A 19,975-nucleotide genomic window follows, 5' to 3' on the forward strand; every position below is an offset into this window, starting at 1 on the left:
TATCATTGTAATTGTTTTGCTATATTTTAAAAAAGTTCACATGAATACTACACATATGTAGTCACTTTAGTGTAACTTTATTGAATTTTTACATTGTGTGTATTTTTTTTCCTTCTTTATCTTTTAATACAAAATGATAAAACTCATGAAAAATGAGTGTTTTTTTTATGTTTTAGTTTATTAATAAAGAAAAAAACGTCAATAATCTTATACTAATCTAATCTAATCTTGTAAATTGGAACTGGGCAGGTCATGGGGCGCGTATATCTGAAGATGGACGAAAAGGGTGCTTGACTGGAGGCCTAGAACACACCACAGAAGCGTGGGTCGGCCCCAGACAAGACGGTTCGATGACATTAGGAAAGTGACGGGCCTGCACTGGAAAAGAGTCGCGTCCAACAGAGAATTGTGGAAGTCCAAGAAGGAGAAGCTTTTGTTCCATATTAGATACAAGAAGAAACTGAAGTAGGTAATAACCTGAGCTGTGCCAGACATGAATCTCGGCTTCCTGGTGGGGAATCTCTTCTTGGAGCCGGCCAGGATGCGCGCGATCCGGTTGGTCTTGGTGAGTAGCGACGCGTAGATCATGGCGAAGCTGATCCCGGGGAGTGCGCGGCCGAGGGCGCAGCTGAGCTCAGCCGGCCGCGCTAGGATGGGCAGGCTGGCCGCGTGGCTGAGCGCCATGCCCGCCAGCAGCAGGTAGCTCAGCTCGCGCGTGGACGACTTCACCACGGGCGTGTTGTTGTGGCGCACGAACACGGCGGCCGTGCCCGCCGTGGCGCAGAACCCGATGCACGAGAAGAACATGGCTATGATGGCCTGCGTGTCTGACCACTGCACGCGCTCCTCGGGGACTTCCAGACATTCTGGATATTTTAAAAGACATTTAACTTGTTGAATTTCTGGATACTAAATTCCATCACCTGTTCAACGGTTCTGTTATTTACAACTACCCATACCCATCTTAAATGTGTTAAACTGTGAAAATTACAATGAATTTATGAAATATGTGATTAGACGACTTACCTGTTTTGTTTTGATTGGGGTACCAGCCTTCCCTACACTCCATACAGGATGTTTCGTTAAATAATATTTCATGTTTGTCACACGGAACACAAGCCCAACAACACCTTTTTTCTTGACCTCCAGTTTGAAAATTCTAAAAGAAAAATGATCAATTTAGGTACTCGTAATGTAACATTAACTTTTCGTACATAACTACTACTTAAAAACGAAAAAAATGAGGTACTAAAAAGATTAAAAAAGCCTGTATAACGTCTTTTTCAAACCCTTATCCGCCCCAAAGGGCACTGCATCATATAAACGCAGTGTTATCTTGATTGTTAACACATAAAGGAAAGGTGATCAGTCCTCCGCTTCAGGTAACAGTCCAGGGTAATATTGAATAAATATTGCATTGAAAAAATCACATATATATATTTGACCCCCCCTGGGAATCGAACCCGGGACTTCCAGTACAGGGGGGTTTACTGTAAAACATCAAATTAGATACCAACCTAATACTTTTTTCAGTTGTCATATTTAGAACTATACATATCGTTCACTCTTAACAACGTCATTTATAAAAAATCTTCAATTTTCAGTTGTGCGTGTTTTTGGAATGCCCAGAAAATGTACTACATCCCAGAAAAAGCGGCATATTTTTAACTTAATATTTACCCGCTACAGGGCAGAAAGTGTTATTTTTGCATTTTGAAGAAAAGGTATTGTTTAATTATTTTTTAAATATACTAAATATTTTTCAAATGGAGAAAAAAACATTCAGGTTTTACCCAAAAAGATCTGTTGCACAGTAAAAAGTTCAATAATTGGCTTGATATTTATTTTTAATACATTTTATTATATATTTTTAAACATTAAAAACGATCTCCTGAAAAATCAATTTTTTTTTATATATGACGTTGTTGAAAGGAGTAAGCGATATACCGGATCATTTAACTTGCTGGGAAATGCATGAAAACATGCCGCTTATATTTGACCAATTTTTTTTACAACATTTAGAATCTCGTGAATAAAAAAATCACTTTTGCTTGCACCCTTGTGAAATTTGCTTATTTTTTTATATATCTCATTCGCAGACGATTAGCTCTATCATAGTGTGTTATCTCTCGAATCGTGTGGTAGGGGTAACATGCAATGGCGGATTATAGACCCTTATTTGACCTTTCACAAGGATCTTTACTTTCCAGAGGGTTCGACAGGAAGATTGATCACACACACGAGGTTTATGTATTTTCGAAAACGTGCTTCGCCGATTATATTGATACCCGGAACGATTACGCTACAACTGGAAGGAAGATTTGTGATTCTAACAAATCTTCCAAATTTAAGGAAAATATGTACCGGATATAATTCTAGTGTTGTTCTCAAGTACATGAAATCACTTGTTTTTTACCACTTGAATATTATATTTATTTTTAACGATTAGTTTCGAAAGCTACGGTTGCTTTAAAACTAATAATTAAGGCCCAATATACGTTAAATTACAACTTAATTTTCACTAAACTCAGGTAACATTTGACATGATTTTTTTTTAAAACACGGTTTTTGTATTGAAAAAATAAAATTTCGAAGAAAAAAGTTTTTCTTTGAAGTAAATACATGGTTTTGAAAGAAAAGAGTTTTTGAAAGATAAGGAGTTAAAAAAATATAAATAAAACTATTTTTAAAAATCGTCCACGTTATGAATTTCAACGTTCGAGATCTCACCCTTAAAAACAAACATAATACTCAAGTGGTAAAAAACCACTGTTTTAATCTACAATTTAATAATGTTTTTTTTTTATTTTTAAAAGAACAATTTTAAACATATTTAAAATATTTTTTGCAGAGACCCACCAAGCCACATTGTGTGTCTTACCACGAAGTCAATGCCGAAATAATTAATATTTCTTTAAAATATATTTTCTAACCTTGTAAAAACCAGGGGCGCAAGGCCTGGAGCAGACGGAGGCTGGCGGATCGCCGCCCAGCCCGTACTGCAGGGGAGCCGTGAAGCTCAGGTTGCCCTCGCGCCAGTCTCCCACGTGGACGTACTGGTACGTCCCATCAGCGTGCCGCTGGTAGTTGATAATCTCGTATCTGGTGATAAACGGGTCAATAACATTATTACTTAACGCATCGGCATACCAGCCGCCACATCTTGGCGGCTAAGAATATTTTACACTCGCATGTAAGCCACGGTTTACGCCATGGGTAGTTCATATCATGGGTATACTGGCAAAAAACGTTAACTCGAAAATATGCAATTTTGACTTAATGATGCAAATTATAATGTTTTCAACTTTCTATAAACTGGCAAAATACGCTAAGAAGATTGACATGTCATATATACACATGTGTGGTTTTAAAAGTAAATTCAACTTTAAGTTTAATAGCGGGTATTTTATTCAGGCTAAAAGCTTCAAATAACACGGGTTATTCAAACTGGGGTTTTAGAGTTAACGTTTTTGCCAGTATATTCACGGTATGTTCTTTGTATTACGCAAGGACGTCGAGAAAAATGGTTGCGATTTAAAATAAACTAGTCTACTGTAGAAACTTCTTGAAGTATGTATGATGAAAATTTACGTCATATTAGTGTCCTAAGACTCTAATGGGGGAGTAGTGATCATTAAACTAATGAATAGAGCTTATTTTGCGTTAGTAAGAGGAGTGTTTCGTACGCTGTTACTTTACTGAGCGCAAATGAGAATTTATTAACAATTTGTGAATTGTAGTAAAAATCTACTCTTATCTATTTAGATTCACGTCGACTGCTTATTTGAATATTATTATCATTAAAATGTAACTTTGTTTTAAAATCACTATAAATATTTTATTATAACTTAATTATAATGTCTTCCGGTTTCGAAGCTAACCGCTTCTTTATCAAGACTGATTTATACAGTCTTGAATAATCAGTCTTGATAAAGAAGCGGTTAGCTTCGAAACCGGTAAACATTATAATTATGTTATAATAAAATATTTAAAGTGATTTTAATACAAAGTACCATTTAATTTATAATATGTTATTGGTGGATAAACTGCATTTCTATCCTTTTTCGTCAATTTTAATTTTAAATAATCACTCTTGATAAAGATGCGGTTCGCTTCGAAACCGGTAGACATTATAATTAAGTTTTAATAAAATATTTATAGAGATTTTAAAACAAAGTGACATTTTAATTATAAAATGGAAAATCACAAATTTAGTACTTCAAATATAAATTTTATGAATATTATCAGTATTGAAGAACACTGGATTCAACATATTTTACATGACGATTGCCCAATATTGTTTAAAAAAAAGAATATCGTAATTATGGCAACAAATAACATGCTTAATTAAGCTATCCCAAGTGTGCTGATATTACTTTTAAAAATTGAGAAACTTAACGAATTTAAAAAAATCCATTTGATATTTTAATTTTTTTATCATTCCCAAGCTTCAAAGATATTTTTTTTATATCTTAATATATGTAGATGAAGAAGTCTATTGAGATGGAAATATGGAGATGTAAGCATTTATAGGGCTTACGATTTGTCATTGACTGGTTTAAGTGATTATTTTATACACTGTGTAATATTCTCCATTTTTTTCTATGAAACTTAAATTTCTCAACTACTTTGGTTATAATCGTATTAGGCAAGTTGGATGGTCATGATTTTTTTTCGATTATTTTTATGAATTTTGTGAGTCTATGATTTTTTTGTAGACAGCAAAATAAATATGGTTATCGATACATTTAAGAGCTTCCTTCCAATTCGTTGCAAATATTACAAAAAAAAAGAAAAAGATCATAAGAATCAGAGGACATCCAGTCTTTAAATCTGACGAACAAATCTTAAGATCTGTTAATGAAAAGAACATACAGTGAAATCCGTATTTTATATTCTTTAAGGTACTGAAAAAAATTAATGGAGGAAAAATGTAAATACGGGGTATTGAAAAAAATGCATTTTGATTTTATTTTACTTTTAGTGAAAAACATGTATTTGAGATTTTTGAATACAAAAACCTAAATAGAAGGAAATTTGAAATTAAACGTATTAAAAAAAATTGGATGAACCGTAATGACCTAACGCATAAAACAAACAAAACGTAAAAACTGCACGTAAACGATGATCGCGAATAATGTAAAAAAAGAAGCGTTACAAATCGAGTCAAAAATCGAATGACAGGATATTTTAGACGTAAAAGCAGGGGAAAAAACGTAAATGCGGGTGTAAAACGTAAATATTATGTACCAAAATAATCAGGGCTGAAATAATTACACGAAATTGGCGGGAAAATGTTAAATCCAGAGACGTAAAATCCGGGTTTCACTGTATTTTGCAAGCTTCTTATTGTTGTTACCAAGATCAAGGTCAACTTTGGGATGATCCAGAGACTTTAATTTGGATATACTATTATGGACAACATTTTGAGTGTGTCCAACAACTTGTTCACAAAATCTGGATTATCTCCAATTACAGGAGTTATTTTCATATTAAAAGCTTCTTTTCATCTCACCAATAGATGTCTCTAGTCAAGTTCTGGTGATTCAAGAACAATGTTTCAAAAATTGGTTCATATATATATAGGACTTCCAAGAATTATAGTAGTGTGGGTGTCAATAATGGGTAGAATTGGTGAATGTTACACGTGTGTAAAGTGATCACTTAAACCAGCCTATGACGGTTGTCAGCCCCGTAAATGCCCAGACTTCCATATTCTTCTTCATATTTGAAGATATGTCAAAAAATAATGTGAAAATAACCACTGTAATTGGAGATAATCCAGATTTTGTGAACAAGTAAATACTTGTCAGAATGAACACACTCAAAATGTTGTAGAAAAATGTTAAATCCGGGGACTTAAAATCCGCGTTTCAGTGTATTTTGCAAGTTTCTTATTTTTATCGTGGGTGTAGCCAAGCTCAGACCAGATTCAGAGATCTTGATTTGGATATACTTTTATGGAATTAGATTGGCCAAAGAGCTTTGATTGTGGTTTTTAAAATGGGACTGGGATTGGAAATTTTCATCTCGGGAAGAAGTGTGTGGTTGGATTGGTTGGTTGGAGACGGGTGAACAGGATCATGAATATCAGGAATAACTCTACTCAATACCCACCGACCTGCCGGGAGGATCTCCATGTTTGTCGAACTCCACCAACTCTCCATCGGCCGCCTTGAAGGAGACGTTCATGAGAAAGCTCTGGAAAGAAAATGTGATAATATAATTAATGAACTAACCATCACGCCGCTTTCCGAAGGAGTAGGAAGAGAGAAGAGAACCTCATACCACTCTGTCTTTGCAAACATTCTTGGCCTATTCGACATTCATGTATCTCCTTGATTATTCCAACCCATTGACCTGACCACATTCAAAAAATTTGAAATACTTGATCATGGCAAGTTTTCTTCGTTCTTCCTCTGCCCCTATTTCCAAATATATTTAAAAAATATTATACCGTTCTTTCCTAACTCATTTCTTCCACATATCTAAACCACCTCAATACTCCTTTCTTAATTTAATCGATAATGCTTTTCTCAGCCTTGCATTCTTTATTTATTTGGCCATTCGAACACCGTTTACATCGTTTTCCCACACATTCATTTGAGAGACTGCATTCAGTCTACAATCATCATTCTTCTGCTTCGCTTACAAACATAAAGATTTTAAAACTAAATGCCGTAACAAGGCGAAACAATTGTCACAAATTTGATTTTTATGTGATTTTTACAATAAAATACAATTTAGTAGACTCTGAAAATCAGTGTTTGATTTTAACATTTAATGTAAAAATTAAAATTTAGTTTAACAAAATTAAACGCCAAATGTTTAAATAAAACACTTAGACCTTGTGGGTACATTTCTGCGGTGTGACATGACTTTTATGGTCTTTTAAGATTATGGACCAATTCGGAATGTATGTACGTCTAGGAAGATCAAGAGCGTTTTGGTATAGTTCACTACTATACCGACTTCTACAATGCGCATTATTATTATTACCTTAAACAGGGTGCCGTTGAAAGGGTAGAGGGCGGCGCAGGCTCCCCCTGGTCCGCACAATGCATTGGCCATGTCGTGTAGGCCGTGCGCCATCGTGTACAGAGCCTTTATAATAATACTCATCTTGGAGTCCTGACGATATCGGTCACTAAGGAGCTCCTCTCCTTCGGAAAAAGGAAAAACATTATTATTTTTCAGGATTAAATATATATTTTTAAATATATTCGTAGATAAACATATTCATACATTTTCATATTCGTAGGCTTGCCAGACGTCCTGGTTCGACAGTCACGGTCATCCCAGGTTTTCAGATAAAATCCAGGTTTACTTCACATCCCGGTAAAAATTAAATTTGATTATACTTTTACTAAAAAAAATTAACTATGAACGACTATTAAGGATAATTACTTTGTCATTCTTGTCATTCATAAATCTGGCAAGCCTACATATATATATATATATATATATATATATATATATATATATATATATATATATATATATATATATATATATATATATATATATATATATATATATATATATATATATATATATATATATATATATATATATATATATATATATATATATATATATATATATATATATATATATATATATATATATATATATATATATATATATATATATATATATATATATATATATATATATATATATATATATATATATATATATATATATATATATATATATATATATATATATATATATATATATACATACTTTTTGTGGAGACCCAACAAGCCACATCAGATACGAGTAAATGGTATATAGATGATAATATACATATTTTACTGTGGGGCCAAACCATCTCGTGTGTCCATGTGTCTTGTCAGTGGAGTTTTTTATTTATATTTTAATATAATGTACACACAAAAAATCAAATGTGTGTGTATATCCGTCAAGTGTAATCAAATATAAGTGAATATCCGTCAAGAATGCGAGATCCTAACGTCAGAAGTTCTGGAAAGTGTGATGGAAAATGCCATAAATCGGGTTTGTATGGTCATCAATACTGGTGGCGGCTACTTGGGCGATATCATTTTCTAGACTTAATTGGAAAAATTAAGACATCAAATAAACATGAACTAAAATCAGAACTAAAATAAAAAAAAACCAAAGTACATCGTATCACATGTTTTATGCCACTCTGTATATAGATATTCATCTATGTTGAGATGTCAAAATGTGAAATTATATATCATGTTGAAATTTTAAGTACACATTACGATATATAAACTTAACTAAAATTAATTAATAAAGTTATGAAGTACTTAGTTAGGTTAGGTGTTACGAGTATTGAGATAATTTTAAACGCAACTAAAAGGACTGACACATTCTACATAAGTTAATGGACTTGCGTCTTTAGTTTTGTCAACTCAACTTAGGAAGGACAGTAAAATATTGCCCATCGCAACTTGGTGAAACAATGTCTTCTTTACATAACACAATGTGACATATGACATATCGCTCACTCATTTCAACAACGTCATGTATAAAAAATCGTCAGTTTTTAGTTGTGCGTGTTTTCGGAATGCCCAGAAAATGTACTATACCCCACAAAAAGCGGCATATTTTAAACTTAATAATTACCCGCTACAGGGCAGAAAGTGTTGTTTTTGCATTTTGAAGAAAAGGTATTGTTTAGTTATTTTTTGAAATATACTAAATATTTTTCAAAATGGAGAAAAAACATTCAGGTTTTACCTAAAAAGATCTGTTGCACAGTAAAAAGTTCAATAAGTGGCTGGATATTTATTTTTAAAACATTTTATTCTATTTTTAAACATTAAAAACGATATCCTGAAAAATCAAGTTTTTTTTATATATGACGTTGTTGAAAGCAGTGAGCGTTATGACATTAATTAATAAACCCTAGACTCGAATAACATTGATTACTTATAAATTAATTTGCATCTTATTGACATTAGTATCATAAATTTTTAACACAGTAATATGTTTCGAAACTATGAGCCACCTAATGATAATATCATATTATGATGTGTTTCTAATTAAAAATAAAACACTTGTATTATTATACCACTTGAGTTTTATATTTGATTGTGACTCGTTTCGGCCTCCATAGTGTAGTGGTTATCACATTGCTGGCGACCATACTGGAGGTCTCGGGCTCGATTCGCAGGGGGAGGGGGCAAAATAAATATAAATAAGTGTTTTTTCACTTACTTTTTCTTTTTCACTTTTTCTTTAATATTTACTCAATATTACCTTGGACTGGTACCTGAAGCAGCAGGACTGATCACACTGCCTTTATGCAGTAAAAACAATCAGGAGACAATTTCATCAATTTGATGCAGTGCCCTTATAATAAGATCCTTATGATCAGGGTCAGTAGTAGTGGTTTCGGAAGCTACGGATGCATACTGATAATCTACAGGTATAAATCTCTTAGTGAAACCGGAAAAAACTTATGCATACACCTGGTATATAAATAAGACTACTACTACCATCGCGTCGTCTCTCCGCAGGATTAGGCAGAGTGGTTGGCAGAACAACACGTTCTTCTGTCGTGACCTACACTCATATCGATACATTAAGTAGTCATAAACGTCCTCCGATTACGCAGACTTTTGACACCACCACCAGATTTTAGGTTCTGATTGATTTGATCATGCCAATTCTTTTTCGGCCACCGTCGTTCTGTTCTCGCGCTCACATTCGTCACATATACTTTCTTAGTCATTCTCTCGTTATCCATTCGCTCCACGTATCCATACCACCTTAAAGAACTCTTCTTAATATTTTCAGCTATCCCTAGTTCAGCCTTACATCCCTTTTTTAAATATAATAAAATGATCTTAATGCTTATATATAATAAAATGATCTTAAAATATGGCACGATCAGGTATGCCAAATACTTGAAAGTGGTCAGGTTAGGAATCGTAACAATCGGCGGGTATGTATGAGGAGATGCATGAACGTGCAAGAGGCGAAGAATGTTTGCAAAGACAGAGTGGTGTGGCGTTCTATTCTCTCTGCCTACCCCTGCGGGGAACCAGCGTGATGGTTAGTTATTTAGTAAGTTAGTTTTATCTTAATGCTCCAAATAGAAAAAAATATTAAATAAAAAAAAATTCTTGCTCTTTTTTATAAACGCTTTACTTTAATTTTTCTTTAACAAAATCCGTCTTCGATTTGTTGTTTTTAAATTCCCATTACGTCGCCAGATTGTGGTCGTCGCATGCTGTCGTGACTTCTCCGTACTCACTGCCAAGTACCCACCCTTCCCGCGCGCAAGTACCTACCTGTTTCCATTATAAATCTATGTCTACTATTGCACCTTGCTGATGGGGTTGATAGAAACACCGCAAAAAGCGACTGAACAGGAAATTTGCTGCCGTGAATGCCGATCGAAAAGTCATTTTAGCGCCGTGTTTAAGATCGAGTTTATTTTTCTCGGAATTTCAGGAAACGTTTCAATTTGTGGGGGGTGGGGATTTATCTTTCTATTTTATCACCATCACGTTGAATATTTTTATGTTTAAAATATTATTTTCCTTAAATAGATCTTACTGAAAGTTTTTTTTCTTTTTACGGACGTTATCTTATACATTTGCGCTATATTTATAAAGCGCAAATGATTTTTATGCACTTCAAAAAGTTTGAAGGCTCTCAGAAGAAAAAAAGGCTCTCATTTTTCTGTTTTCTTTAAATTGAGGGTAAAGGAGGCAAATATCGCAATCGGTCATACAAAATTTTAGTTTAATTTCTGTACTTTTTTCATATATGATATTAATAGATAAATTTTAATTTGAAAACGACCCTAAAATAGCAGCTAAGCTTAAGGGAAAAGTATTCCAAACACTTGACAGATCTACACTCCTTTGTTGCTTCTAATGCTGGACGATGTAACCTACTCTAGGCAACTAGAAACTGCTGAAATGCGAATACCTAGATGGTTAGCTGGAGTGTCCCTTAGAAACAAAATTAAGAGTTCACAAATTCGCGGAAGCCTGAGTGTAACTGACATCAATATTAAGGTAGAGGAATGGCAATTGGGGCAATTTGGGCACATGGGTGTAGAGAACCTGAACATATTGTAAATGATAGAATGATTATGATAGAATGGTATATGATAGAAGGAACTACATCCTAAGGACTAGGAGAGCTGACCCCAACAGTCATTTTTCAGTTTAAAAGTATTGTATATAAAGTTATTGACTAAGTAGAGCAAACGTTAAATTCAACATTTTAATTACAGAAAAGATATCGAAGCTTTTAGGATAATATACTCGCAGAGTATGTTGTAACATGGCGCGGCATTCGCTGTACGACAGATTCCTGAAATGTTAAATAGGGCGGGTCGAGAATACCAATATTTTATTTTTATTTTTTTCAACAAATGTTTTTACTCATTAAATATTCAAATTTATTGTATATTTATTGTTGTATTTAATCATGGAAATATCAAGAGTGTAATGAGAGACAAAAATCATTTTGACGTAAATGATTGTATTAATCTATATTAAAATATAATATTTGATAAAGATATATTTGACGACATATAACAGATTGGAAAAAATATGCATTTCAGTAAATAATATGTGTTTATAGAAGTTCATTGGTTTATCATCGATAATCTCATAAAATGAAATTTGATAAAAGTATTTTTATCGGCTTCATTGACAAGACGGCTTCCCAAACTTAAAACACAATAAGAGACATCTTTTAGTACGTTTTTTTGCAATTTAGGACTAAGTAGAATCTACTTAGTCCAAAAATGCAAAAAAACATACTACAAGAAAATGTCCCTTACTGTGTTTTGAGTTTGGACAGCCGAAGACCGTACAAGTATATGCAATGCAATGCAATATTTATAAATGGTATATTTATATATATTTATATATATATATATATATATATATATATATATATATATATATATATATATATATATATATGTATATATATATATATATATATATATTTATATATATATTTATATATATATATATATATATATATATATATATATATATATATATATATATATATATATATATAACAATTTATTTTGTATGTGACGGTGTGTGTGTGCGAGGGTGGGAGTAAAAGGGTATGGTATAGTATAAATAATAAGAAAGTGTTTGTTCTAAATAACAAGATTATACTAAAAAATGTATTTAAAAAAATAAACATTTATTATATTATTATTAAGTATATCAATATTTCAATCCATTAAAATACAAAAATGTCTTTTGATGATTTCATTTAAAATAATTTAAAAAGTATGTTCCCCATCCTAATGTGCCAGCCAGTGGACGAGGACAGCCAGGGGCAGATTCGGAATGAATACCGCCGCCCTATTCACAGGAGGCCTACTTTCAGTTCCGATTGTGCCTCTACTCTCGTTCTTCTCGCGAGGGTGAAAGTAAAACCGCTGCCATATCACGTGGTCTCTTATTTTCTTCCTACCCCGGTACAAGGATTCGCTTCACTAGACCGCGGATTGCAATCTCACACAGACGCAGCTCGGCATATCGCACACGTAATATAACCCAGTTGTCACTGGCAACTTGCCAAATTATTCCCATGCCATTTCAACAGGCGACATTTAATCCTGGATGAAAGTGGACTGGACACAATCGAAATGCAATCTCACAGTCGGACAAGAGCGTCAAAACGTTATATGATGATAGATTTTTGAGTGGTGAAATAAGGAACGAATGCAAGGCTGAGATAAGAGCATTATCAATAAAATTATAAATACTTATATATTATTTTTTGACATCATATCAAAGATGAAGAAGAATATGGAAGTCTGGGCATTTACGGGGCTGACGACCGTCATAGGCTAGTTTAAGTGATCACTTTACATGTAACATTCACCAATTCTACCTATTATTGACAACCACACTACTCAAATTCTTGGAAGTTCTGTATATATGAACCAATTTAGAAACCTTGTTCTTGAATGACTAGAACTTCACTAGAGACATCTATTGGTGAGATGTAAAGAAGCTTTTTACTAAGCAGAAACTCTTATATTAGTATGTGAGGTCCGAATCCTGGATTATAATCACACACATGAGAAACGCCAGAAAATACCATACAATTGGACACACTCAATACATATATATATATATATATATATATATATATATATATATATATATATATATATATATATATATATATATATATATATATATATATATATATATATATATATATATATATATATATATATATATATATATATATATATATATATATATATATATATAATATATATATATATATATATATATATATATATATATATATATATATATATATATATATATATATATATATATATATATATATTTATATATATATATATATATATATATATATATATAAATACATATACATATATATATATATATATATATATATATATATATATATATATATATATATATAAATATATATATGTAATAAAATAACTAGGTACCTACCTATACATTTTATTAAGTACTTACAAATAGTACCTACACAAAACAGTTCTACCACCAGATGTCGCATGCGTCGCTCAGAAGAAAACAAAAGACTTCCGATAATATTATTAACTGTCAGAATCAGATAGATAGATAGATAGATATAAAAATTACTGTTAAGATTAATTAAGAATAAACTTATATTTTACATATTATTTACACCCAATATACAAAAGGAAAATATTACCACGTTATAAAACGACAATTTTGTTAATTGGAAATGTATTATGAAACATTAGATGTATTAAAACAATTACTACAATATGTTCGGAGTGAGAGAGAAAAATTAGAAGATGATCAAAGAAAACGATTAGAAGATAAACAAAGAAGACGTGGAAATCTAAGAACTAGTGATAAAATTAAAGATAAAAGTCCATGTAAGATTTGTGAAAATTTAAATAAGGGAACTCGATATCACTCTGAAGCAACGTGCTGGTTTAAAACAAAGGAGGATGATAAGATTAATAATAAAAATGAAGATTTACAAATAACACAGAAACAGTGCTTGAAAAAGGAAAATAAAAACAAAGTAGAAAAAACTTCTACGAAAGGTAAAATAAAATATACTCCAGGAAAGAAGAATTTAGAAGTAGATTGTCTAAGCAGGAATCCAGTTTTAGAATCGAATGAAAATGCAGATGAACAATTAAAAGTTGTACATTTGGTTATATTAGAAGATACTTTAAGAGATCTGAATAAAAATGAAGGAATTCAAAAGAAAAAAACAAATGGATTGAAAAAAACTGTGTCTACTTTAAAAGGGTCAAGAAGAAGAAAAAAAATACAAAAAAAAAGAAAGAAAAAAAAGAACGGAAAAAAGAAAAAAAAGAAAGAAAGAAAAAAAAAACAAGAAAGAAAAAAAAGAAAGAAAAAAAGAAGGAAAAAAGAAAGAAAGAAAAAAAAAAAAAAAACTTTATCATATCACTAAACTTATACCAGTCCCTTCACTACAAGAAGATGATCCGGAGGACGAGTGAAAATTTTACTATGAATTTTCATCCCCAAGGGGGGAGATGTAATAAAATAACTAGGTACCTACCTATACATTTTATTAAGTACTTACAAATAGTACCTACATAAAACAGTTCTACCACCAGATGTCGCATGTGTCGCTCAGAAGAAAACAAAAGACTTCCGATAATATTATTAACTGTCAGAATCAGATAGATAGATAGATAGATATAAAAATTATTGTTAAGATTAATTAAGAATAAACTTATATTTTACATATTATTTACACCCAATATACAAAAGGAAAATATTACCACGTTATATATATATATATATATATATATATATATATATATATATATATATATATATATATATATAATATTATTTGATTTCAGTTTTGTACTGACATTACCAGTCTGATGATATCGGTTATGACGAAATCCGGTTGCTGGTCAAATAAACGTGGAAAGAACTACATGGTTGTTATTTTATTTTATAAGTAATATTACTTACAAATTTATCTTGTGTTCCCATTCGTGATCATTATTCTTATCGGTGCAGAAGTTTTGTACCAATGGGAATTCTCAGTAAGTACTCCTCCTCAAGGGACATTAACTCTCCCCTCGCTAACGGGATAATAGGGGATGATTTTGTGCTTCACGTTATGTGGCGCATCAAGCAAGCCTTTGTTACAAACTGCCACCAGGCTCTGAATCCCACAATTGGACTATTCAGTAATATTACACGACGTAGATTCAAACCGCATAGCCTTATTTTAATGCTTGTTACTGAGCGGATATTTTAAAAGGTCCAATGTATATTTTATTTATTATAATATTAGACAGGCACCGTGGCGTAGTTGGGATGACGCTTGTCGCGGGTTTGATTCCCACCAAGTGCAAAATAAATTCAAGAAAGATTTATTTCCAATTGATCTGGGTGTTTGTGATGTATTTTTTTACATTTACATTCTCTATCCTTACTATCCTACCATCAGAGAAACCTCTTAAGGCCCGGTATTCGTAAGTCGCAGCTTAATTTTCTCCAAATTCAGATTACTTTTTACGTAATTGACATTTTTCTTATAACACTATTTTTGCATGAATGAAATAAGCTTTTCTTCGAAATAATTACATGGTTTTGAAAAACAGAGTTGTTGAAAGGTACGGAGTTTGAAAAAAAACATGGAATAATATTTTTTTTACATATTCTCAAAAACCAAAAAAAATCTTAAATATAAGTACAAACTTATACATTCTTTTAAAAAAATATTGAGCGTAAGGACACGTCCAGCCCTGGCCGCGGCTGAGCGCATTCTGATTTTAACGCTGAGATTTGGGCCTCAATATATCTCACTATACATCTCCTCTGGTTACATAAGCTTTTGATACGACAAGATTTTAGGATCTGAATCATAAATTTATTATTACTCGTTTTATGGTTTTAATAGACATTTTGATATTTGTTCTAGATCTTGTCACTTTGCATTTTGTAAGAAAAAATAGTAGATCGAATTCACTACTACTACTACTACTACCATCACGCCGTTTCCCTGCAGGGGTAGGCAGAGAGGATGGAACGCCACCCTCTTCTGTCCTGACATACACTCCTCGCCTCCTTCACATCCATACATCTAGTCATACATGCCCTCCGATTACGCAGACTTTTGACACCGCCAGATTTTAGGTTCTGATTGATCTGATCGTGCCAAGTCTTTTTCGGTCGTCCACGTTCTATTTTCCCTCTCACATTCGCCACATATATTTTCTTAGTCATTATCTCGTTATCCATTCGCTCCACATGTCCATACCACCGCAAAGAACTCTTCCTAATCTTTTCAATTATTCCTCGTTCAGCCTTACATTCCTTTCTTTTATCGAATTCACCCCGCATAATAATGACGTTTAATCGTTTGTAGTTTTGCAAGGTTTGAATTCAGCTAGTTGAACCTTTATAAAGTGGTATCGGGTGGCCATTTAATCTTCTGAGTGAAATTTCAGTTCCTTTTATACTTGAAACTGGACGTCTCGTGGGAGATCCCTCAGGATAGTCAGCACTTTCAAGGGTTAAGCTAACTTTACATTAGTAGATTATATAGTGTAGTTCGGAGGTGAGATGTGTATTATTCTGTTACTAATGTAAAGTAAATATTGAATGTAGACTAGAGTGGGCCGTTGATGTATGAAAAAAGTTATTGTTTTGGAATATCAAAGACAAATGGGTCTAAAAAGTTGCATTTGTTGCAAAAGTTGCACATAACGTATAAAATATAAAAAATAAATATTTAAAAAAGTTTTTACGTTATGTGCAATCCAAAATGCAACTTTTTAGACCCCTTTCATTGTTGAATTCGCAAAAAAATGGCCACCTGATGAATGGCCTGAAAAATGGCCACTAGAGAATGTGTAGGTTAGCGTATAGCATAAAACCCATATGGAATTGTACACTCTACTTCATATTTTTCCACTACAATTCTCACTTGCTGTGATTATTAATTATGTACATACCGTAGAACGGGGCTACTTGAACTTTGATGTGATCAAAAAAAAATAGATCGAGGTATCGATCGACGTATCGTGACAATAAGTGTCACCTATCAGGGAAACAATGAATCATGTCGATACGTTCATTATTGTAGACCAAATACAGTTTTTTTTTGGACTGGGCTCAAGTAACACATCAAAGTTCAAATGGCCCCGTTCTACGGTACTTCTTTTCTTTACTCTTTTGTTATTTTTTTATTTTTTTTTTGATATTTTCTTCTATTTTCAGTAATTACAATGTTGTATCTATTTCATCTCTACAAAGAAATCGAGATTGGAAAAATAAAGAAATCGGGTTTAAAGAGTTTCATTTATCAAACTATTGGTTATAACCAGACGTTTTCCTCACATAATTAGTATATTGGTTTAGTGAAAAAGTAGCGTGTTCTGCTGTTAAATCAACCAATGTAAACCTTGCTTCAGAGTTCGAGAAATTCAGGCGTTCACGGGATAAACACGGAATTGTAGCATCAATATTTATGAATAAACAGTAAATAAGACACGTTTGTAGCCTACCCTGTAAAGTTATGTACGAAACAAACGCATAAATTGTGTTTATCTTTTTATTCCAACAGAAGGCTAAAGAAAGGGTCCAAAGAGAAACGGGAAAATAAAATTTGGTTTTCAAATGTAGTGCTCAAGCTTGCGTTAGTCCAGTCACAAGCTTGGGTTCAAATAAACTATCCACGTGCCAATTCTTTCACAGTCTGATGGACGCATTTCAAATTACCATAAAAATTAGATTTCGTAATGAATAGTCCTTACAGATATTAATCCTATATCCTGCAATCATTTACCACAAATTATTGGTACTCAACATCAAAACTTATATACAACATTTTGAGTGTGTCCAAATACTTGTTCACAAATTGTGAGTTATTTTTTGCATATTTTTTTTGTCATTTCAACACAGATATAGAAGCATATGGACGTCTGAGCATTTACAGGGTTTACGACCGTCATAGGCTGATTTAAGTGATCATTTCACACACGTGTAACATTCGCCAATTCTACTCATGATTGACAACCACAGTTTTCAAATTCTTGGAACTTCTAGATAAATTTACTAAACTCGATACACAGTCCTTAAACTCGATAAACTACGCGAGAGACAGCTATGGTGGGATGAGGCAAGCTTTTTATTAAGCAGAAACTCTTTCATTTGTATGTGAGGTCCGAGTGGCGGGCTATCGATTATCCCATCTTAAGAAAGTTTATGATTATTATTTTTTTATAGAAAGCTGAAATTATCTAAAGCATTTTACATGTGGTGATATACATAGATGTTTGGTCGAAATCCTGGAGATCGCACTAAAAAAGAAACGTTATAAACGCCATACAGCTAGAATAAGTACCTACTCTGATTTTATATGGGGTGAGGGAGAAAGAAAAAATTAGACCAAGTTGCAAGAAAATGTTCAGAAAAAATCTTGACAGGAAGAAGACACATACATATCTTGGCTTAAAAACTCGAGAGGGTGGTTACACTAGACAATTTAGTCACTATTCAGAGCGGCTGAGGATAAAGTAAAAATTGACACGATGCTGCATTTAAATTTAAAACCATGTGTTTAGGCGTCCCCCAGTTTATCAAATGATTCGGTAAGGAGCTTGCTTATATTTTAATATAAGGGTCTCTGCTTAATAAGGGCTAAATGAAATGAACAAAAGATTACACAAACTTACACATGATGCGAAGTGAGAAATACATATGTATGAGTTCCAAAATTTTTTGTTGTGTAGTTATCAATCTTAGATAGAATGTTGAATGTTACACGTGTAAAAACAGATATCTCTTAAACCAGCCTATGATTGGTCGTAAGCAATGTGAATCCCTGACTTCTATAATATATAACATTTTGAGTGTATCTAAATCCTTGTTCGGGTTCATATCTTGCATACATATAAAAGGGTCTCTGTTATAATAAAAGCTTACTAAATCCAATCATGGATGGCTGTTGTGAATTCATATGTATGTGTCACGAGTTTGAATTGATCAAAGTATCTAGGAGTTTGAAATTTGAGTAGTAAAAAAAAGACTTGGCACGATAAGATCAATCAGAACCTAAAATCTGGCGGTGTCAAAAGTCTGCGTGATTGGAGGGCATGTATGACTAGATGTATGGATGTGAAGGAGGCGAGGAGTGTATGTCAGGACAGAAAAATGTGGCGTTCCATCCTCTCTGTCTACCCCTGCGGGGAAACGGAGTGATGGCAGTAATAGTAGTAGTAGTAGTAGTAATAGTAGTGGTTTTCAATCATGGGTTGAATTGGTGAATATTACACGTGTGTAAAGTGATCTCTCATCTCAACCTATGACACAGTAGTTACAGGGCTAACGGCGCTGTTAATACCCAGACTTCCATATTCTTCTTTATCGATGTTGAGATGTTAAAAATGCTTTATCATCTTATCCACTGAGGTAATATCATTAAAATGTAAAATACCAACTCGTATTCCACATATTTGTGAAATCCCGCTACAAATTGTAATTTCCCTTGATTTTATTATAAGTTCCGGATCAATCTTCAAGTCCATGATTTAACAATAAATATGGGAGTCGAACACTGCAATATATCGTTCCAAACATTTTTAATTTGTTGCCGATGGATGTTAGAGGTCAAAATAAAATATGGAACAAAGGCAAAATAAAGGAATGGCTAAATGATCAAAAGTTAATTTTATGAAAATTATAAAATGTTTTTATTCTTAATATTTTTCTGTGTCTTTATTAGGTTAAAATCGTTAAAAACAATAAAAAAATGTATTAAAAAAGAACTTCACCGACAAGACACACAAAGTGGCTTGGTGGGTCTCTGCAAAAAAAAAAGTTGTAAATATGTATAAATTGTGATTTAAATACATGTATACAAATAAAAAAAGTTAAAAAATCTCATGTAATGTCGTGAGATTGACCCGTCTTTTTCATTTACGTTAAAATATAAAAAT

The 19,975-nt window shown here is 32.5% G+C and overlaps 1 protein-coding gene across 1 annotated transcript in view; it reads right to left on the reverse strand.

Moving 5' to 3' along the window:
• Window positions 1–19,975, reverse strand: part of LOC148312853 (metabotropic glutamate receptor 1-like) — a 79,831-nt gene that overhangs the window by 6,584 nt on the left and 53,272 nt on the right. Inside the window, exons 6-10 of the mRNA XM_088272360.1 lie at window positions 7,000–7,163; window positions 6,122–6,201; window positions 2,934–3,102; window positions 1,027–1,159; window positions 478–866 (exon numbers count right to left, since the gene is read on the reverse strand). Of these exons, the coding sequence (XP_088128486.1) occupies window positions 478–866; window positions 1,027–1,159; window positions 2,934–3,102; window positions 6,122–6,201; window positions 7,000–7,163 (935 nt within the window). The remainder of the gene's footprint in view (window positions 1–477; window positions 867–1,026; window positions 1,160–2,933; window positions 3,103–6,121; window positions 6,202–6,999; window positions 7,164–19,975) is intronic.

The sequence above is a fragment of the Brachycentrus maculatus genome, unplaced genomic scaffold, assembly GCF_059751285.1.
Source record: "Brachycentrus maculatus isolate JH-2025_06_01 unplaced genomic scaffold, ASM5975128v1 h1tg000031l, whole genome shotgun sequence".
NCBI lineage: Eukaryota > Metazoa > Arthropoda > Insecta > Trichoptera > Brachycentridae > Brachycentrus > Brachycentrus maculatus.